Source organism: Buceros rhinoceros, unplaced genomic scaffold (genome assembly GCF_000710305.1).
Source record: "Buceros rhinoceros silvestris isolate BGI_N320 unplaced genomic scaffold, ASM71030v1 scaffold1551, whole genome shotgun sequence".
In the NCBI taxonomy this organism is placed as follows: Eukaryota; Metazoa; Chordata; class Aves; order Bucerotiformes; family Bucerotidae; genus Buceros; species Buceros rhinoceros.
Genome location: NW_010393516.1, coordinates 90,815 through 110,050, shown reverse-complemented (window position 1 = coordinate 110,050; position 19,236 = coordinate 90,815). Strand labels below are relative to the sequence as shown.

The 19,236-nt window shown below is 43.4% G+C and overlaps 1 protein-coding gene across 1 annotated transcript in view; it reads right to left on the bottom strand.

The window, feature by feature from the left end:
- Positions 1-19,236, bottom strand: part of LOC104501107 (fibrocystin-like) — a gene marked incomplete at its 3' end in the record, with an annotated part of 97,597 nt that overhangs the window by 34,324 nt on the left and 44,037 nt on the right. Inside the window, exons 31-34 of the mRNA XM_010144861.1 lie at positions 15,462-17,075; positions 15,164-15,307; positions 7,339-7,552; positions 2,781-2,931 (exon numbers count right to left, since the gene is read on the bottom strand). Of these exons, the coding sequence (XP_010143163.1) occupies positions 2,781-2,931; positions 7,339-7,552; positions 15,164-15,307; positions 15,462-17,075 (2,123 nt within the window). The remainder of the gene's footprint in view (positions 1-2,780; positions 2,932-7,338; positions 7,553-15,163; positions 15,308-15,461; positions 17,076-19,236) is intronic.

Below are 19,236 nucleotides of genomic sequence, written 5' to 3'. Positions count from 1 at the left end.
CTGGTCAAAGAAGGCATATCACGCCTGTGCCACTTGCTGTACACCAGGACCCTTACGCATGGATTTCTTTTCCGTGTTGTGATGTCATGTCTGTGAACTATCAGTAACAGGACTGATAAAATCATCATAGAAACGAAGACCTGGAAGAGATCACCGTCTCAGCTGGAGTTCAATTCCCTGTTCCTGGGGTATCAAGTCACACAGCCTCTCTCATACACCCACCACACTCATTCACAGGCATCTGGAGCTTTCTCCCATCAGGAGATTACTGCAAAAAATTGTCACATTCACAGTCTACATTCACCTCATTTCGGGTCTACCAAATACCAACTAAACACATTAATAACTTCCTTATTATTTTAAGAATTATGGACAGGTCCTAAAGACTGAAGAAAAAAATACTTCACCCTAAAACTCGTGACCCTTAGACTCAAGTTCCTAGAACCAACCTTTTCAAGTTTTTTTTTTATTTTTTACTCTGAACTGAGGTTGTTCCCTCTTCTCGCCAATTCCCCCTCTATGCTCTTGATATTACAAGACTCTCTCAGTCTTTTTGCAATGCCTCTTTTTACTTCCAATCCTAATCCTGGAGCTCCATCACCATCTAATCATCTCTGCTCCAACCTTCTGAGTTACCACCTCTGCTCTGACTCACTGCTGAGTTATCAGCCTGCCCAGGCATCATTCAGCTGGTGGAAGAGTCAGCAGAATACAAAACACTGAGCAGTGTAGCTAGACTGAGAATGCTACAGATCAGCCTTGGTTTTTATGAAGTGCTTTGAGATCCTTGCATAAGAGTGCAATAGAAGTGCCAGATGTTATTATAAAGAGATGCAGTCCCATTACTTGTACACAGAGCCGTGCTGCCTGCTAATAGCACCATTATCCTAAGGCACGTGGTGCTATTAATGCATTTCACTGCTTGGTGCTGAACCTGGGGACCATTATTTCCACTGGAAAGGTAAGGCCAGTTCACATGACATGATTTAAACCTCTACAGTGAAGCATGCGTACGCCACACCAGGTCATAAATCTTAATGGGATGCTGTCAGCAAGAAAGGGACCAAAATTGAATCCATTTATCTGAACTCCCCACCCATCCACCTCTGCTCACCCAGGCCAGTTTTGGGAAGAAGGATAAAATGATTCCAAATACCCGCTGGGTTCGTTAAGCAGCAGCAAATCCTGGATCTGAAAGTGCTGCTGGTTTCATCCTGTTCTCCCTGAATGAATTTGTTCATGCAGGACTCTTAGGACTTCCTCAGTTCTCTCCACTCTGAGGGGAAAAACAGTAGCAGGGACAAACCTCACAACTTCTTCCTATTCTTGCTCTCACCAGAATCAAAAGACGACCTGTCACCATCTAATTTCTGAGACTACAAGACCTGTGACACAGCCGAGCTCTTCAGATCACAGCCAACAGCAGGCAGCAGCTCCTCTACGCTGCAGCCTGGGCTTTAGGGACGTAGAGATGCCCTTACCACATTTGGGATGGAAAATATGAATGAAAGGAGCAGTTACCATTTCATCTGATTCTTGCCCGAGTGCTCCCCTTTGCTCAGCCTCCTGCAATCGCCAACTAGCAATTGTTTTTTGGCTGCCTTTTCTCCTTAGCTGGGCAAGTTTCTGGCAGCAGAACTAGCAAGACTGACCAGCAAATGAACACTAATACGTAAAAGGTTACATGTGACATTCCTTCACAGAACAAGAACAGAAAGAAGGACAACAATTATGTTTGAAGTACTCAGCTGCAATAGTAACGTACATGTAAGGTAGATTTGCAGAGCAAATATTCTGCAACTCTCAGTAAAGTATCTAGAACATGATAGAAACACACCAAAATTACTCTGCCAGGAAACTGCAACTACTTCTGGGGTGGGGTGGTGGGTACAGGAAATGCTGTTGCAGACAGTGGAGTTAAAAATTGCCGTGATAGCTTTAACATCAATGCTGAGCAAACAAATTTCAGTTTCCAAGGTTTTGAACAAACTGAGAAGTCAGAGTGATAATTTAATAGATAAAAAACAGGTTTTGTTTTTTATCACCACTCAGGTGTGTAACTCTTCCCACGTGCACTGCCCTGTACGTGGTAGGTCTCCACCACTTCTCAGGAGCTTCTCATTTAGGAAAGGATGGCGACAAAGGGATAGCTGACTTTCACCCCTCTGAATTTCTTCTCACAGGTAGCATAACTTAGGATTCCGCTCAACACTCCCCAAAACCCTGCAACACCATGAGGACTCTAAAACAACATTCTATGTTTTAAATGAATATTTCAGATATAGTCACGAACCCCGCATAGGTGTGTCTGTCTTCTTGCTATATCCACACATTAGCGCTGGGAAGACTGTCCCATTTTACTTCAGATAGTGAAGAGGAGCAAAGCCCAAATATAATGCAAAAATACTGACTGCTAAATCTCTGCCGGCGAGCTGAAACTGTGTCTCACAGCTAAGATTTCTGCTCAAGTAACAGCAAATACCACTTTCGAAACAGACTTTGAATTTACATATATCAGGAGGAGTGTTAAAAAAGATACACATTGCCCAGAAAATACGGTAACACTCATTTATGTCTCATAAAATACATGATTAACCATAGTTAACCATTAATTCAGCCGTGCTGCATTAGAACTGCTATTCAAAGTTGGAAAGCATTTAATATTATATATTGCTGCTGCTCAGCCTAAATTGTTTTTTTCCCCCCCTTTAAATGTACACAATATTACAAATTTAATTTTAAGCTGTTTGAATCAGTCTGTAAAAAAGATTTGATTATACCTGAGTGTTCTGGCCCCAGTTTTTCCATATCTCAGTAATCTTGGCGGTAATTGGCTGATTAGCTCCCTCACACTCCATCTCTGCCTCAGTTTCCATGGTAATGTTACAGGAGCTATTATAGATGAGAACTTCATCTCTTTCCACTTTAGGGCTGAAACGAGAAGGGAGGTTAAATGGGGTGTCATCAATCTTAATGAAATGCAATTATTTTTACTCTTATTAATCATTGCAAGCCATTAGCTTGTGGCAACTCCTGGCCACCATTTGTCAAACTTTGCAAATTTCTGTAATTTTGTTTCCATTCTTTTATTGTTTATTTGTTTTTTCCCCCCTTTATCTGCACACACTCAGGATGAAAGTACACGCAGTAAATATCTCTCAGTGATGCCCTTCTGCTTCCCCCAAACTATCACAAAGAGTAGCAAATGCCATTCTAGGACCAAGGCAGAGAGATAAGAGCAGACAACGGCTACAGAATCAGCAGTGTTAGGATCAAAGATGGACTCCTACACGGAGCAGGGCTTGTTCGTGTCTCCCCCCTCCCCATCTTACTCACACTTAGCAATAGGGAATGAATAACTCGCAACTCCCCTCGGGCAAGTGGAGAAATTGGAAAAACCACACAACTGGCTAACTGGTCCCTAATTCCAACTGTGAAAAAATGAGCTCATTTAGGGGTTCCAATTCCTGCTACCCAGCTGATTGCAATGATGCTTTGTTGCTAGTGTTGGAACATTAACTTAGTAAATTAATTAAACTTACTTAACAGCCCAGACTAAGCAGATTCGATATATGTGCCGGTTATACTAACAGACATTTGCTCCAAAGCCTCTCCTTGCGTAGGGCAAAGAAGTAATAGAAAAGTGGTGGGAAAGAAATATTTTTTCCTTTGGTCCTGCTGCTGACAGCTGCTGACTTTGGTAGCAATTTGTTAGGGGGAGCAAAGGATCCAACATCCCTCAAAATGCGGGGAAAACTTCCCAGTTTTCTTCTACAGGCTTTGGATCAGGACAGGGTAATCCTGTGTAACTTTTCATACCTTCCTCAGCCATTGCTCCTTCTTCCTCCTCGCCCTATCCCACCATCAGATACATCACGCAACTTGTGGGAAGGAGAGAGGGAAGGAGATGAGTTATAGCAACACTGACACAGCTCAGAAATTGAACAACTTTTCTGAACAGCTGAGAAAGGACAGAGTTCGTGATGTGGTTTACTTAACAAAATAGTGGATCAGATAGGTAGGATCAGGATTTTCAGAGGTCTTCAGATACCTGAAAGCCCCCTCTCACAGGATTTTCTGAAGTGCCAAAGTTAGGAGCCTAAGTTCGACCAAAATCGGCCCAGATGGGAAGCCAAGAGCTTTTTGGGGAGGGTGATGATCAGGATGATTTGATGAACCTGAAGTTTTCAAACCATGCTGCATGTGGCAGCTCACTGTACAAAGAGCTGCTCTGACAGTGCCTTTAGGGGTTATTTGTTTTGTTTCCAGGGTTTTGTTGCCCCTTTTCAGGGTTTTGTCACCCCTTTTCAGGGTTTTGTCACCCCTTTCAGGAAGAAGACACATTAGAAACGACAGGGAAAAAAAAAAAAGAAGCCTTCTGCAAATAGCTGAACCTTTTAAACAGTCAATTTTTATTTCTATACTTAAACAAACCTTTCCCTCTGCTGTATCAATATTCAAAAGTCAGTCATAGGGAGCTACACTTGCTGTTGACAGCAACACTTTGAGAACTGTGCTTGTCCTATGCAATAATTCAACGGACTGGGCTATCTTTCAAGACTGGATAGTAGTTCTTTTTAATGCTACAAGAAAAAGCTGCATCTTTTAAGCAACCAGCGGTTTTAAAGGCAGAAAGGGGTTGTCATTGGCCCAATTTGACAGGCTGAAGTCAATGCAAGGACCTTTGGGTGGTTGTTCACTTTTTATTAAAAGTTTAAAAGCTTTGCTTGTAGGCAAGGAGCCAGGTCATCCCTGTCCTGCAGTAACTGCATCCTGCAACCTTGATGCCGGATTAAAGGATATGTAGGAAAAGAAGGAAAGACATTCAGGGACGTATCGTGGTACCAGTGTTGTCAACAGCAGGGCTTGCACCTCTAAGGAATGTGCATTTGCCATAATGTGTTCATAAAGCACAGGCTCTAGTACAGACTAGATTAGGAGCAGTTTTATTCAAACCACTGTAAAACTAGTAAGAAATGAGAGATTTAATGTGCTGATAAACCAGGATTAATTCCAGTAGTTTTGTCCCCATCCTGGGACAAATGTCTTAGCTCTTGAACATTTGCTCAGAACTCAAATCCATATTTTTTTGTTGTTGTTGTTCTTTTTCATTACTATTAATATTTACAGCAAATCAACATCTATTGTTTCAGAAATTCCTAAACAGTTCATTTCTAGTAAATTAGGCTTTTTATCTGAATTTTTCTGAATGTTTTCAAAAGTTCTGAAACAGGTAATTTGGATGACTTTAAATTCTCTCTTCCTTTACTTTTCCCCATGTTTTTCAGATTAGGTAACTCACTTGAAATCAAACCATCATCATTGCTCCCTTCAGCAAGAACCAGTTTATAACAGATCACCAGAAAAAAACCAAACCAAACCAAAACAACAAACAAAACAAAAAACGCAAAAATCCCCAACCTCAGTGCTCTGGAAAACTCCTCAGTAGCCCAAGTTTTAATTTCTAACTACCAGACAAGCACAAGCACAATAGGGGGGAAAAGTCAATGATAACAAAAAGGTTGAAGAATGGGAAAACAGCAGGTAAGAAAAAGGTGATTAATTTGATTCAGAAATACCCCTCTAATAGAATTCCATGAAGGAATGGTAAACCCATCTCTGGGACATTTACAGTTGAATTGGACAAGAAGGAAGCAGTCAGCAATTACATGACTCTTCCCTCCACAGCAGCAGCCCAAACCAAGAAAAAGAGCAAGAAGAAAAACGACGATAGCAATAAACTCATTGCAGATGCATTCTTATCAGTGAAGAGCTGAGCACAATTTTGAGACCAAGGGAACAGGAAGCAAAAAGCAAAGAGACAGCTATTAGGGTACCCTGTTGCTCTCACGTTTGTAGGCTACCTTCTTTGGTGTTACATTGATGTGAGCAAAAGGAAAGCGAAGTACAGCTAGACAAGGCAAAGCTTGTGGAATTTCTGGGTTTGCAACAAGTCTTTCTGGGAACCAATGAAACTTGTTTCAATGCAAGATATTTTTTCCTCCCCTGTAAGTCTCCCTGCTCTTGTCTCCCCCAGCAAATTGTCCTCCCCATCTCCCAGGATGATGTAGAACATTATCAATGCACAAGATGACTTTGGACACATCAGTTAGCCAGCTGTACATCTCTGCTGTCTGGCCTGGCAAACACCAGATCAGGGCAGAATCCTGCCCTACTCTCCCTCAAAGGGAAAACAATTTCTTTCTGCCTAACAGATTTTCTCAAAAGTGACAAGAATTTTGTAATTCTTAAGATGTCCATCCCTTGTGAAGCCCAGGTCAAAACTAAAAATCTGCTGGGGGGGAAATGGCAGACTCACAGGCAGATGCTATTAACTGTGTAAACCTTTTTTTTATTAACTTTTTGAAACTTCGTAATTATTTTAAAAGAAGTTTAAAAAATTGTGCAACTCGTGTGCTTCTGTCTTTGTTCAGTAAATGCCAGTTGGTGTTCTTCCCTCAACACAGGGCATGCAGATCTCCTTCTGGTAACTCACAATGCCAGCTGTGACCTACAGACTAGCTGAAGATAAGGACCAAACCTCTGCAGCTCCATTGAAATACCTGGACAGCACCATCATGCACCAGCCAGGCATGAGCTCACCACGCACAGCAACTCACGGGTAACGCACTGCAGCGATATTCTAATTCTCTATTTGTCTAGTGTCTTTTGGAAAGTTTTGCTCATCTGCTTATTCCCTAATTCAGGCATCCCTCTTCCTCCTAGAAGTAACCGCTCTGCAGGTATAAATCCCCACCACTCCATTAAAGGCAACAGTACCAGTTTATACTCCTGGGCAACTTGGCCTTGGATTTGCAAAGCCTGAGCTTGAGTAAGTGACTGAGCACCCTCACTGAGTAAATATTGCACAGCCTGCTGAATTTTCTCTGTGACTTTTTAACTCATGAAACTGCTTGGAGAGAGGAAGGGAGAAAAAAAAAGACTTCTGTTTTTCATAATGCCTAATCTTTTTCCCCATTGGCATCCACCAGATGTTGCTTTGGATCAGAAGATAAATATTAAAACCTAAGAAGGAACAAAGCAGGCTGTTTACAAGATGGATTTTCTGATGTCTCTCAAACAGTTTAAAAAGATGGGAGGGAAGGAGGGGGGACTAGAGATGCTTCGATAGGCACAAGGAATGACTTTCACAACCCAGCGGAGCTCTCTAGTGGTCTCAAGGCTAAATTGCTCTATTGGCATCAACCTGAGAATTACAAATTTGCACCTTCAGTCCATAATTTGGCAGGGGTCGATTCTGCAAAAGGTGGAACACCTTCTGGGGGATGTTACTCATGGAAGGGCCCCCTCAGCTCTTGGGAGTGACACAGCACTAACCTGACAAAGAGTCCAGCAAAACGCCTCTGGGGTGGGTTGATGTCCCTCTGGTGCCACTGAGGTGGACTGTCCTCACAGACATACAGGTAAGTCACAGATCCTCTCTGGTGATAGGAACCCACCGTGACTTGGACATCACATTCAATGAAGGTGGCTCTGTCTTCTTGGCAATCAACAGAAGAATGTCTTAGGCCACAAAGAATGGCCAAAGAAGCTGCAGAGAGAGGAGAGGAAAAAAGTTACCCGAAGCAGCCTACACACCACTGATGCTAAGCATATATTAGCTACTGAGAGCTGTCACTGTGGATTCATGATGTGCACGTCCCAGCCTCCCTGTTGGTGCACCCTTTTTGAGGATGAGAATGCAACTCCTTCCGACTCTTTTGCTTTGTGTGAGCAAGCATGTAACCTCCTTTGTGCATTAAACATCAGGATGGTCTTTGGGGTCAAATTGCTCTGTCCAGGAGGAGGTGACAGAAGAGATTAAATACAAGCCTAAACACTACTTCTGAGGAAGATACATAATGGTTTACAGATCAGGTATGAGGCACAACTCTTTCACCAGGGAGATGTTACAACTTAACTTTGAAATCCAGGGTTTCAGGAAAGCATCGCCAGAGCTTGGAGGACTTCTGGGGATCTTGTGTGAACTGGGATCTCCTACTTTGCTTTGTGCCGTTCAGACTAGAGACTTGGTCCAACTTTGACTCCATGGATGTAATAGGAAGTGTAACGGGAGCAGCTGATCTGAAGTTCAGATCAGCTGAAATGTTTAGTTTTAATAATTTAAAAAATTAATCCTTTAAGTATTAAACCATGTCAGAAGTCAAAACCATTTCTCTCAAAACCATTTCTCTCAAAACCCTGGACGTTTAAAGACTTTTGGAGAATTTTTGTTAATCATGAACTAATCAAACAGTTGTAATGAACTTCTGAAAAGGTTTTGTCTGCACCATAGTATCCAAGAGGGTTCCTCAAGTATCAGAAACACAGTCGATGGGAATTTATCAAGAAAGGATTTTATTTGTTTGTTTGTTTTTTAAAGTTCCAGTTTGTTCAAAAGGTATCTTGTTTGCAGGCAAATTGTCATTGCTAATGAATGTCTTCACTCCTAAGCAATTCTGAAAATAGGTTTTGAAATGGTAAAAAAAAAGGAAAATGCTCTATTTCCTATGCTAAAGGATTTAGAGCATTTTGCTAAAAATGATTATTTCATATGGTGTGTTTTTGAAGAGTTTATAACTGTTTAATGTTTAAGGTGGTTTTTTTAAATATTAAAACGCAGCATTTCATCTGCTCTGAACTTCAGAGTTTGCAATTTTTCTGAATTTTTTTTCTCTGGATTTAGAATAAGAAAAAAGTTCCCCACATCTTCACAAATTTTGCAGTGTGCTTAATCTCTTTCCTTCCCCAAATCCAGTGATCCAATTATCCAATTCCAAATTACCTTGCGCAGCACCCATTCAAACACAAACACAATCCCTGCCTCGAAGACCTACGTCTAAACATGAGAGACACAATAGACAGAGAAGCCTAAAGGCATGATGGCATCATGCCTATATTTTACCTTTATCTTCCAGAAGTTGCGTCTAGAGCCACTTCAGGTGTTCTATAGTTCACACAGAAGCCTTGCATCTTCCTTGAGACTAGGCTGCCATTCCAAAGGCATTTTAAGTGGCGCTGGATACCTGAATCTGCTAGATGGCAAATCCATACCATCCAAGAGGACTAAGAACCACCTAGGACTTGCTTTTGCAATAACCTGCAGGAGGACCAGTTCGCTACAGGAATTTTTCCAAAGATACGACATGTATGCTTTTTTTTTTTCAGCCTTCACAACGTCTCTGAACTAGCAAAGATGAAAGACATTCAAGCAACAATGGCACTGCTCTTTTTCTCCTTCTATAAACCCACAACTTTCCTGTGGACAGAGGCAATTGTTCCCCTTTTGTAATACGGTATAACAGCTCCTTCTGCTCTGCTCTTCTACTCTCCTAGTGACACCACAGGGTGTGATAAGCTCAGATGCAGTAATGGAGAATGTTCAGCTACCTTAGATGAGAAACCAACTGGAGTAACACCAGCATACAGTTTAGAATAGAATAGGAACAGAATAGAAATAGAATAGGAATAGAAGTAGAATAGAATACTTTCAGTTGGAAGGGACCTACAATGATCATCTAGTCCAACTGCCTGACCACTTCAGGACCGAAAGTTAAAGCTAAAGCACGTTATTAAGGACATTGTCCAAATGCCTCTTAAACACTGGCAGGCTTGAGGCATCAACCACATCTCTAGAAGCCTGTTCCAGTGTCTGACCACCCTCTGAAGGTGAGTGGTCAAAGGAAGATTAAATTCACATTCCACAGTTTAAGAAAAAACAACAGGTTGCTGAGCCGATCAAAAGAGGCTTTGATTTTCTTTTGTGATCTTAAAAAGAATATGGCAGAGTTTTCCTGGGTAGAGAAACAGCTGAACCCTATTTTAGGATGAGTATTAGAAACATCCCACAGAATCTCGGGATACGAATATTTTCCTAGATGTCTTGTTGCTGTCAAAGAACTTGCCTGGCTAATGTGGGCCACCAGAAGATATGTCCTGCACAGCCCTTACAGCTCAGCAGAAGAACAGCCTGTCACCCTTCGGACAGCCCCAAAATGTTATGTGGAAATCAGGCCTTTCTGACATGCTCCAGTATCCTCCATCTCAATATTATCAGACCTGTAGGAACATAAGGCCTTGCATCCTGCCAACTGCTGAGACAATTTTAAAATCCAATCAGGCAAATGAAGGTATTCATCTATAAAGCCTGAGCTGAAGAGCAAGGTTGCAAAGGATTGTAAAGAGATTAGCTGAAGCAAAATCCAAGAAAACCCTAGTTAGTCTATAAACCCCAGAATCAAACCTAAGACTACTCTCTCCCTCTCAGGTGGAAGGAGAGGGATCTGATATCCACACCCTACAGCTCCTGTCCACCCGATGGAGGTACTACTCTTGAGGAGATGTCCATTTCTCATTCCTTCCTTGGGGATCGCTGAGGTCTTCCTATTTCCCTGCTCCCAGAGGATTTAGTATCTTTTCTCAGTTAGGAGAAAGTCCCAGCCCTTCACCCCCCTTCCTCTGACCATTAAACACAAATATCCCTTGATACTATTGGCACCATTATCTCCTGTCACAACAGTAACAAAATATAATCAACTAAAGATTTCCACACACTTAGTATGTCCTAAAAGCATAGTCTGCCTGTTCTGGGACACAGTACTTCTCCCTGCTTAACTGGTCAGTGTTCAAACCCCATGATGAAGCTTCTTTATACTTTATATTCCCTCTAAAGATCAAACTGGCTAATCGCATGTAACACAATCCCATCACTGAGATGAAGGCATTCATCCCATTACGGCTTCTCTTTTGAGATCAGACACAACGGCAGCCAAATCTCTGCAGGTTGGTAACGGGACCGACTGCCCTCACCTCTGTCTTTGAGGGATACTCTGGCTTAAGCCATCCTGGGATGCTCACCACAAGGGCTTTGTTCTGGGTCACTGTTTAATAACAACTGCTGGACATGTGATGAGGCTAAAACTTACAGGAGTTCCAAGGGCAGCCGCAGATTGATTGGACAGGTGCCCAAGGAGTCGCAGTGCCAAACCACACGTCCCCAGTTATCCAGCGCTCACAAAATGGACAGCAGAGCATAGCATTAACATCCGTTTAGCAGAGAAGCAAAGGTTAAAAAAAAGATAAAAAGGAGTGAAAAAGAGAGACCTGGTAAGGTCATCAAGTCCAAATTCTGCCTATGAAGAATTGCTCCTAGGAGACATTCATTTAGCACAGCTGAGTTTCAGAAGTCCCAAGAGGTGACTTTGCAAGCATCTATTCCACCGCCTGATAGATCTCACTGTCAGAACATTCCTGCCGTGTAATCAACATGCATTTTTCTTCTTAATTTCATTTCTGAATTTGAAAGACAGAATGGACCACTTGGATCCTTTGGTTGATCTCCACAATAAGTATCAGAGGCCCTGGCTCCTGCTGAGGGCTCACTTGCCACTACAAGTCCTCTTCATATCTTCATCTTCTGCATTTACTCATACACATCACCCCATTTCCCTGGTTAAAGTTCTCCTTGGTCCTATCTCAGTGCACCTCCTTGGCACCATCCGCACTGCTGCAAGCAAAACTCGTTCCTCTCTCTCCTTTTGTCCCATAAGAAGAGGTCCACCAAGACATGTCTCTCTTTCTTTTAAACCAGCCTCATTTCATTTCTAGCCTTTAATCTTAATCCTCCCACTTTTGCCAGTGTAATCTGGCTAACAGTTGATCCAGGACTCGCTAACAAAGATCCCAAGAGCTGTTACATCCAAACCCTAAAATCAGACCTGTTACGCCAAGCAAATCAGACTTTTTTTGTATCAGTTCACTTCCTTTTAAAGGTACCTTCTTTACCCTTACCCCGATGTCAAACATTCAGTCTCAGGTACTGACTTACTGCAAAACTTGTGTATGGTACCTACCCTAACAGCACCTAGTAGGAATATTCAGTTATTTTCTCACCTGCCTCAAGCTTCCTACCAGTCTTCCCATCTTCCACAGGAGCACAATTCAATCTCATGAACATTAACCATGTGTTCCGTATATCTAACTTGAGCTCAACAGAATCCACAGCTGTATTTGCATTCATCAACAGCGCTACAGCACGAGTAACAAAGCAAGAACAAGACAAGGGGAGAGCTCTGGGGATCAAGCCAGTTATCTCCCTGCCAGACCTTTATTGACTTCTAAGTTGGTTTGGGGTTTTTTGTTCCGTTTTTGGTTTTCCTTAAAGGGAGTGTGGTCTTGTTAATTATTTAATTTTGTTAATTTTCTTAAGCTTTAGCAATGAAACTCAAATTTCTGTTCTGTTCAAAAATCTGTTCTGATTTTTCTGCAGCTTGCAAAAGAGAACAGTTTTATGTTCATAAAAGAGTCTTGGCTTACGTTCCCAGGCCTTGTGCTCTGGATTAAGCATGTTTCAGTACTTGATGTGCCCAGCTCTCATCCATGATCAAACCAAAACCTTGCTGCTACCCAACTCAACACCCATTCCTAAGGACCCCATGGAGCAGGCTTATGGATGGATCCCGCTGAGACCGGCGGTTCCTCCTGTCTTAGAAAACTATTCAATGGGAAAGAAGTCACATTTCCTACCTGCAGAGCCTTGCCTTACAGATTTGATCACATGAGTAAGCTAGATGGACCGGTGGGGGATTCCCACGTGAACATCTCTAATCTTAAGCAGGCCAGACACAACATGACCTAGTGCTGAAACCCCAGGGCAGTGAGCTGCCACCTGACATCCCACAGTGCTGGAGGGGAGCGTTTCTGCTTCATAGTGTGCTGTAACAGAGGAAATGCAGCTTGAACTCTTCCCTTACCACCACCCGGTCCATGAGCAATGCCAGGAAGTGTCAGACAAGCATCCAACCTTGCCGCTCCAGCCTCTGCACAGAAGGGGCCCTGGGGCATCACAGATCTACCCCTCCCACCTCTTTCATGACTGGTGGTCCCACATCCCCGAAGTCACTTTGCCACCTCTCCTAGGTGGATGAGGCTTGTGAAAGAAAAATCTGAGCACTGGATGTGCGAGTGCCGAGTGGCACACTTCCCCGGGAAAACAGCAGTGCTTAAACCACGAGGTGGACTAACTGCACTTAATAAACCCACTCAGACCCGTAATGGTGGGGGTGCAATCCCTTAGATAGCAGGAGGAACGCTGCCTGAACGGCACCTTGCTCTGTATACAGATTCTCTGATGCCACATGTAGATGCACACAGGCTGTCTCAGGGAGCACAAATAGCCTGGCAAACACTGATTTGAGCAGCCTCCAAAGGATTTTTTTTAATGCAATAAAAACCATAAACCACAAACCTTTTCCTGTAAATACTCCATTGGCAGAGGCATATTTTTGTAACTCGACTGGTGAGATTTGCAAGGCAAAAATCCACGGCAGGGGGAGAGAGGGGGTTGTCTTATCTTGTAACTGGCCTCGAAGGAACAGTGCTGGTGTCCCTCTGGTTAGAGGGGCAACACATCCTTTGCATCTTCTCTCCAGAAGGGCACCCAGCGAGTGGGAAGCGATCAGCAATCACTTGCTGACATCTAGTGTCAGGAACAAGCACTGGGGGCCTGCCTGGAAGGGGGTTTTCCCCAGGCTCCCTCTGCCGCCAACCTCTCAGTGAATTTTGAACACAGTTATTAATGTTTTTGCAGTTTGGATCAATTTGATATTACATTTTATCCTGCTATTCTTCCTGCAATAACCAGACTTCCCTGTTTGCGCTCTGATTATTTTTTTGTCAGCACTCCAGCACCGTGTCTTTTTTGTTGTTTAAAAAATAATAATAAGCAGTTGTGGATCTTGTCTGGATCTTGTTTAAAACAAAGAAAATTGAGCCCTTACAACCTCTTAGTGTGTCTGTTCAAGTGCTTGTGGTTGTGTTTTAAAGCCCTTTTTTTCCTCTCCCTCCACTTTTCTTAGTATCTCTCATGAATGAGGAAAGAAACTGTTCTAAATGACAAGAGCAGATTTAGAATTTTTGAATAAGTGAGGCTAAAGAGGGCCCCTAGATGTCTCTTGTCCCAGTCCTTGCTCAAAAGAATGTTGAATTTCATGTTGGACTGGTTTCTCAGCCATGAAGCCAGTCAAATTCTGACTATTTTGGAGGACAGAAATTCCACACACCTTTGAGCAGAACCCTGGCAATTTACCCTGATGGACACTCTCCCAGCCACCCAGGTCTATAAAGGATAAGAGGTTATAAGGGATCTTTGGTCACCTGGATTAAGGATCTCTCGATGGCCAATGAACAATGAGTATTTGTGTAGACTTCAGCATCTTCTAGCATCAGAGCAAAGAAGGAGCTGGAGTGTCATAATACTAAGCTTTGCAATGCTACAGCACCAAGGTAGGTGCTCTGGGCTTGGAATTTGGCAAATGGCATGTGTCTCAGTGTGAGAGTTAGAAGTCTTAAATTCTTCCTTCCACAGATCTTAGGAGTCTAATTCTGTGCTACCAGTAGGAGAGGGAGGAAATATGCCTTGTCCCTGAAAATGCCCATTTCAAAGAGTTTCCTCCAAACTCGAGGCAGGGTTATTTCCCTTTTTGAGACAGCTGGAGATCATGGTATCATTCCCTGCTACCTCTCTCCAGTTAAGGAGGATTCTCTGGCCATGTGATGATCCCATCTTCCTCTCGAGGAGTCCAAATCCTTATCTCCAGCTTCCCAAAGGTATGAGCTTGCCACCGTACTTTATTTGTTCATAGTTCTAGTCATTCACCCTTTTCTTCCCACCCCCTTACCTCCCTGAAGCTGTCTCACCATGCAGCCACAGAACATATGTGACCAGAGAAGGCACTGAAAGGGGCTCAACTCACTTAAGACAGTCACGATGGCCAGTGGGCTCTTGAGTACCCAATCCTACAGCCCTCGTGCACATTAGGAGAGACAGTTTTCCCAAGGAATAGGTGCCACAAGGAACTGCTGTTAAGAGGTCTCATCTGATACACACCCACAAAGCCTGTGTGGCCAAAGGCACACAATGGATCTAGCCCAAAGCCCATGGTCATTGACACAAAAACTCTCCCTGACAATCCTCCTGACTCTCAGTCTTTGGACTGAGCTCAAAACCCAGAAGCCAATGCTGTGTTGGCTCCTCTCCTTTCTCCAGGGCTGCTGCTGTTCTCTGTTCCCCTGGGGCAAAATACACTGAGATGCCCCACTTCCAGGTCAAGATGGGTTTTAGGGGATATTTTTACACAATGCCAGGTTTTGTGTCATAGCTGACCGTGTAAACGTGGGGCAAGACAGCTCAGGTCAGTTGTCGTCATGTTGTCCAAGAGTCCACAGTTGATACCACAGACTGTGACTGAAGTCTTCCCCGGGGAAAACCCAGTTCCACACAGGTAAACTGCTCCTCCATTCAAACCACCTTGGAAAAGAATGGAAAATGGGATTTAAGACAGAGTCCAACAGCCAGTTGTCAACAAAGGTATTGTTTTGAATTCATAGTTTTTCTTTCATGCCAAAAAAAGTCACTCACACTGTACCCCACGGAGGAGCTGCAACAAGCCTTCATGACTTACCCCAGTTGTGATGCATAGCTGTCACCATCAGCTGAGAAGTGAACGTCAGGTTGGAGGAAGCCCAGCCCCTGGGGACATCCAGGCCTAGCACCCTGTACTCACCAACAGGGAGCGGAGGAGCTGAGCACTGCAAAGTAGAGAGAGTGATGGTGACACCACTACAAGCAAAGTCTCCAACAAATACGTAGATGGTGTCCAACTCTGTCACCCGTGATACCGTCACCGTTAGAAGGAGACCAGTTGCAACAAGTGAAAGAAACTCTGGGGTAACCTCCTCGTTGTAACTTATTCTTCCAAGGTAATAGGAGACTCCATCTACTTTCACACTCAAAGCCCTAGACCCAGTACCCGGAGGCACGGAGCACTGGATAGTTCCACAGGTGACACTGAGAATATGGCAAGGCTGATGATCAATGAGAACAGAAGTCATTCTCTTTCCTTTCAGTGCTGAGCCAGCTAAGGTGAGCAGGCCTCCACCATTGGTACTGAAGTTTCTTGGGTAAAACTCATACACCTGGGGCAGGATGGTGAGAATACTGGACACTTTTCTGAAACACGCTTGCCCTCCTTTCCTGTTGGATATGGAAATGTTGTGCTCCCCTGGGGCAATGCAGTCTATGTGGCACCTGATGCTGGTCTCATTCCAGAAAGTTACCTTGCAGACAGTCTGCTTATTCACGTGGACAACGGGGCTATCGCTTGTCCATGCCAACCTCTGCCCTTCGATCATCACATGGGTGAATGTCTCATTGGTCTCCCAGGTCACCGAATCTACAAGGGGGGTCCACTGCTCATGAAGGTGGAGTGTACAGTCCCCGAGGCAGACACTGCTGATCCCATTGACAGTCACTCTGACATTAATAGCCCAAGATGCCTCAGCCAGCCACTGGTAACGTAAAGGATGGGCCCCTGGAAGAACAATACAACTAATGGCATCATTATCAGTGTTCTGGATCTCACAGGAATAATTACTCTCCAGGCTGACCTGTACCAAATTCTTCCTGGATTTTAGAGCAATACCAGATATAGTGAGTAATGTCCCACCACAGATTGATCCTCTTGATGGGAATATGGAGGTTATCCGTGGAGTTATCATAAGGGCCTGCAGCCTTGCTGCCACATGAGCATATCCTAGCTGCCTCTGGATTACTTGGATGGGGTAAGTCCCAGGTTCCAGGCTATTCAGTGGAAAAGAGCACTGAGAAAGCACTGCAGACTTGTTGCCACGTTGAAGCTCAAGTTCACACTTACTGTGCCCAAGCTTAGCCACAGATCCAGTGATGTTTATCCCCTGGATGCTCAAGAGGAGGCTGCTATCTGTGATTTTCGCTTCAGCAACGGTAACCAGAGGAGTCAAAGCTGTTTGGTAATTAAAGGTGGCGGTCCTTTTTGCAGAGAAAACATGTTGCATTGACCCACTGCTGATGACAATGTTTACTCTGACAGAGACATCTTGTGAATCTTCATTAGACAGATTAGCAGCTGGCGGGGTCAGGCACTGAACTGTCTCTTCTGTCAAATGAGTAACCGTACAGGTTTGCCCATTCATTGAAACAGAAAGCAGGGCAGGATTTTGGCTAAAGCCCACCCCATAGATTGTAAGCAGTGTTCCACCTAGGAGTAAATCAAAATAAAGAAGAAAATTATATGCAGAAAAGGAATTAATGACTGTGTGAATAACAAACCATGATAAATCTGATAAGCAGAGTCTCAGCCAGGCTGAATGGATAAAGAAATTAAACCCTTTTTTTGGAACAAGACAACTATAGAGATAAATAGCAGTCACGTATCAGGATAATCCTATATGGACAGGAGGATGAGGTATCAGATAGCCAGGGACCTTCTAAAATGGTACTAAATGACAGCAGAAAGCCACCACAGAACTGGAGGAATCGGCTGTGCGAGAGCCACTGAGAGTGAACTGACTGAACTTTTCAGGGACTGGGACTATCTGCACAGGCAGGTAGGGAGATGATAGGGGTAGTTTGATCCTCTTGCATACAGGGAAGCAGAATGAGGTATGACTACTTTCAACCAAAACATTTGAACCACAAACCCTTCCACAGTCAAAGGCAACTCTGACCAGGCTTTCCATGCACAGGCTGGAGGAAGACAGGATGTCTGACTTCCCCTGTGATTACCCGGATGTTTTTATTCCCTGGGCACCTACTTAAGACCACAGAAGACAACAAAACTGGATAAACAGACTCTTAGTGTGAACCAAGAGGGTTACTCATATGGAAGAGCAATTCAGGAAGAGCACAAAGTTATGACCACAAGCTGAAGTTCTCCTTGCATCTAGTGTTGAAAGCTGGAAGACTAAGTCAAAAAGCATCACCTCTCATAATTTTCCTCAGGTATCCCGGTTTTGGGTCAATTTGGGAGACAGGCTATCTTTGGTCTGATCCAGCACAGTTGTTCTACAACACAGCAGTGGAGTCTTCCTCTCCACATTAACAGGAGAACAGCAGCCTTTGGAGGCTCAGGTACCAACCCTGGCCACTGAGAGTAGGTGCTAATCATCTGGAATAACCGTGAATCCCCATGTTTGGATTTACGTAACTTTGCAAAGCAGCAGTATCTGTGCTGCCTACCAGGGCCCTCAGAATAAGGGCAGCACTAAAAAAAGGAACAGTTTTGGGTTTCAGGAAGTGATAATCACACAAATGCAAACTCCCCAGCATTCCCGGCCTAACCCCATGCTTCCAAGCCCAGAGCCTGGCTGAAGCCTCTTTCCATCTTCCTTTAGCTTGCAGTACTGGTAATCCCAACACCCTGCTCTTTCTTTTTCCATGATCTAGCTGGAAAATAAGTTGGTTTATAAGGTGGTTCCTTCTGAGTGAGCTCAAATCTTTAATCCAGGTGGCCACACGTGTTAGAGATAACAAAAGACTAGAGATAGGGAGGGGCAGAACTGGAGCTTTTTGCAGTGATGAAATTCTAAGTCATCTTAAGCCTTTCGTAAAAATACAGCCAAAGAGTTAATCAGTTCTTATTTAAATTCCAGTTTACCCTTAAATATGAAAAGAAAGATGAAATATATATATTTTTTAAGTGCAGCTTACATAGGCTTTGCTCTCCAAGTTCTAGCCACACTCATCTTTCAAGACTTGGGCACTTCACAAACTATTGAGCTAATCCCGTACCACAAAGCCTCTCAGTTTTTGTGCCTTTGAATGTGTTGTGAGCCTGGGGGAGCAAACTGTGGAGGACCTCAGGCTGCATCACAAGAACTCCTCAGTCTTCTATAAAAGCATTTCTACGGGCTTGTGTCAAATTTGCTACAGGGATTCGACTCTCCACCACCAGCAGCCAAATGACAAAACAAATCAACCACCCCAAATCTGATTTTCAAGACTTTAAGTAGAACATTTCTTTTTAATTCAGTCGTGTTTTTCTCTGAAACAGTCTTAAATTATTTCCAGTGTTTAAAAGCTTGGAATGGGATTAATAAATATTTCACTTTTGATTAAATTTAACATTGAAAAAGAGGATTTTTTTTTTTCTTTCAAACTCCACAACAATGAACATCCCCTTTGGGATCACTTGAAATTATTGTTTGCTTCAAACCACAGTTGTACCCTGCTTTCTACCTAACTTTGAAATAGAAAACCTTGAGAAATGGAGGCTTAATGACTAAAAAAAACCAGCACAAATGAGTCAGGTGTGGGCATGCTTTGTTTTCCCAATAGGAACATGCGAGGATACATGAACAAACACTTGGGGAAGCCAAATTCAGAGCACAGGGAGCCCTGAGCCAGCCAATCAGATTGAG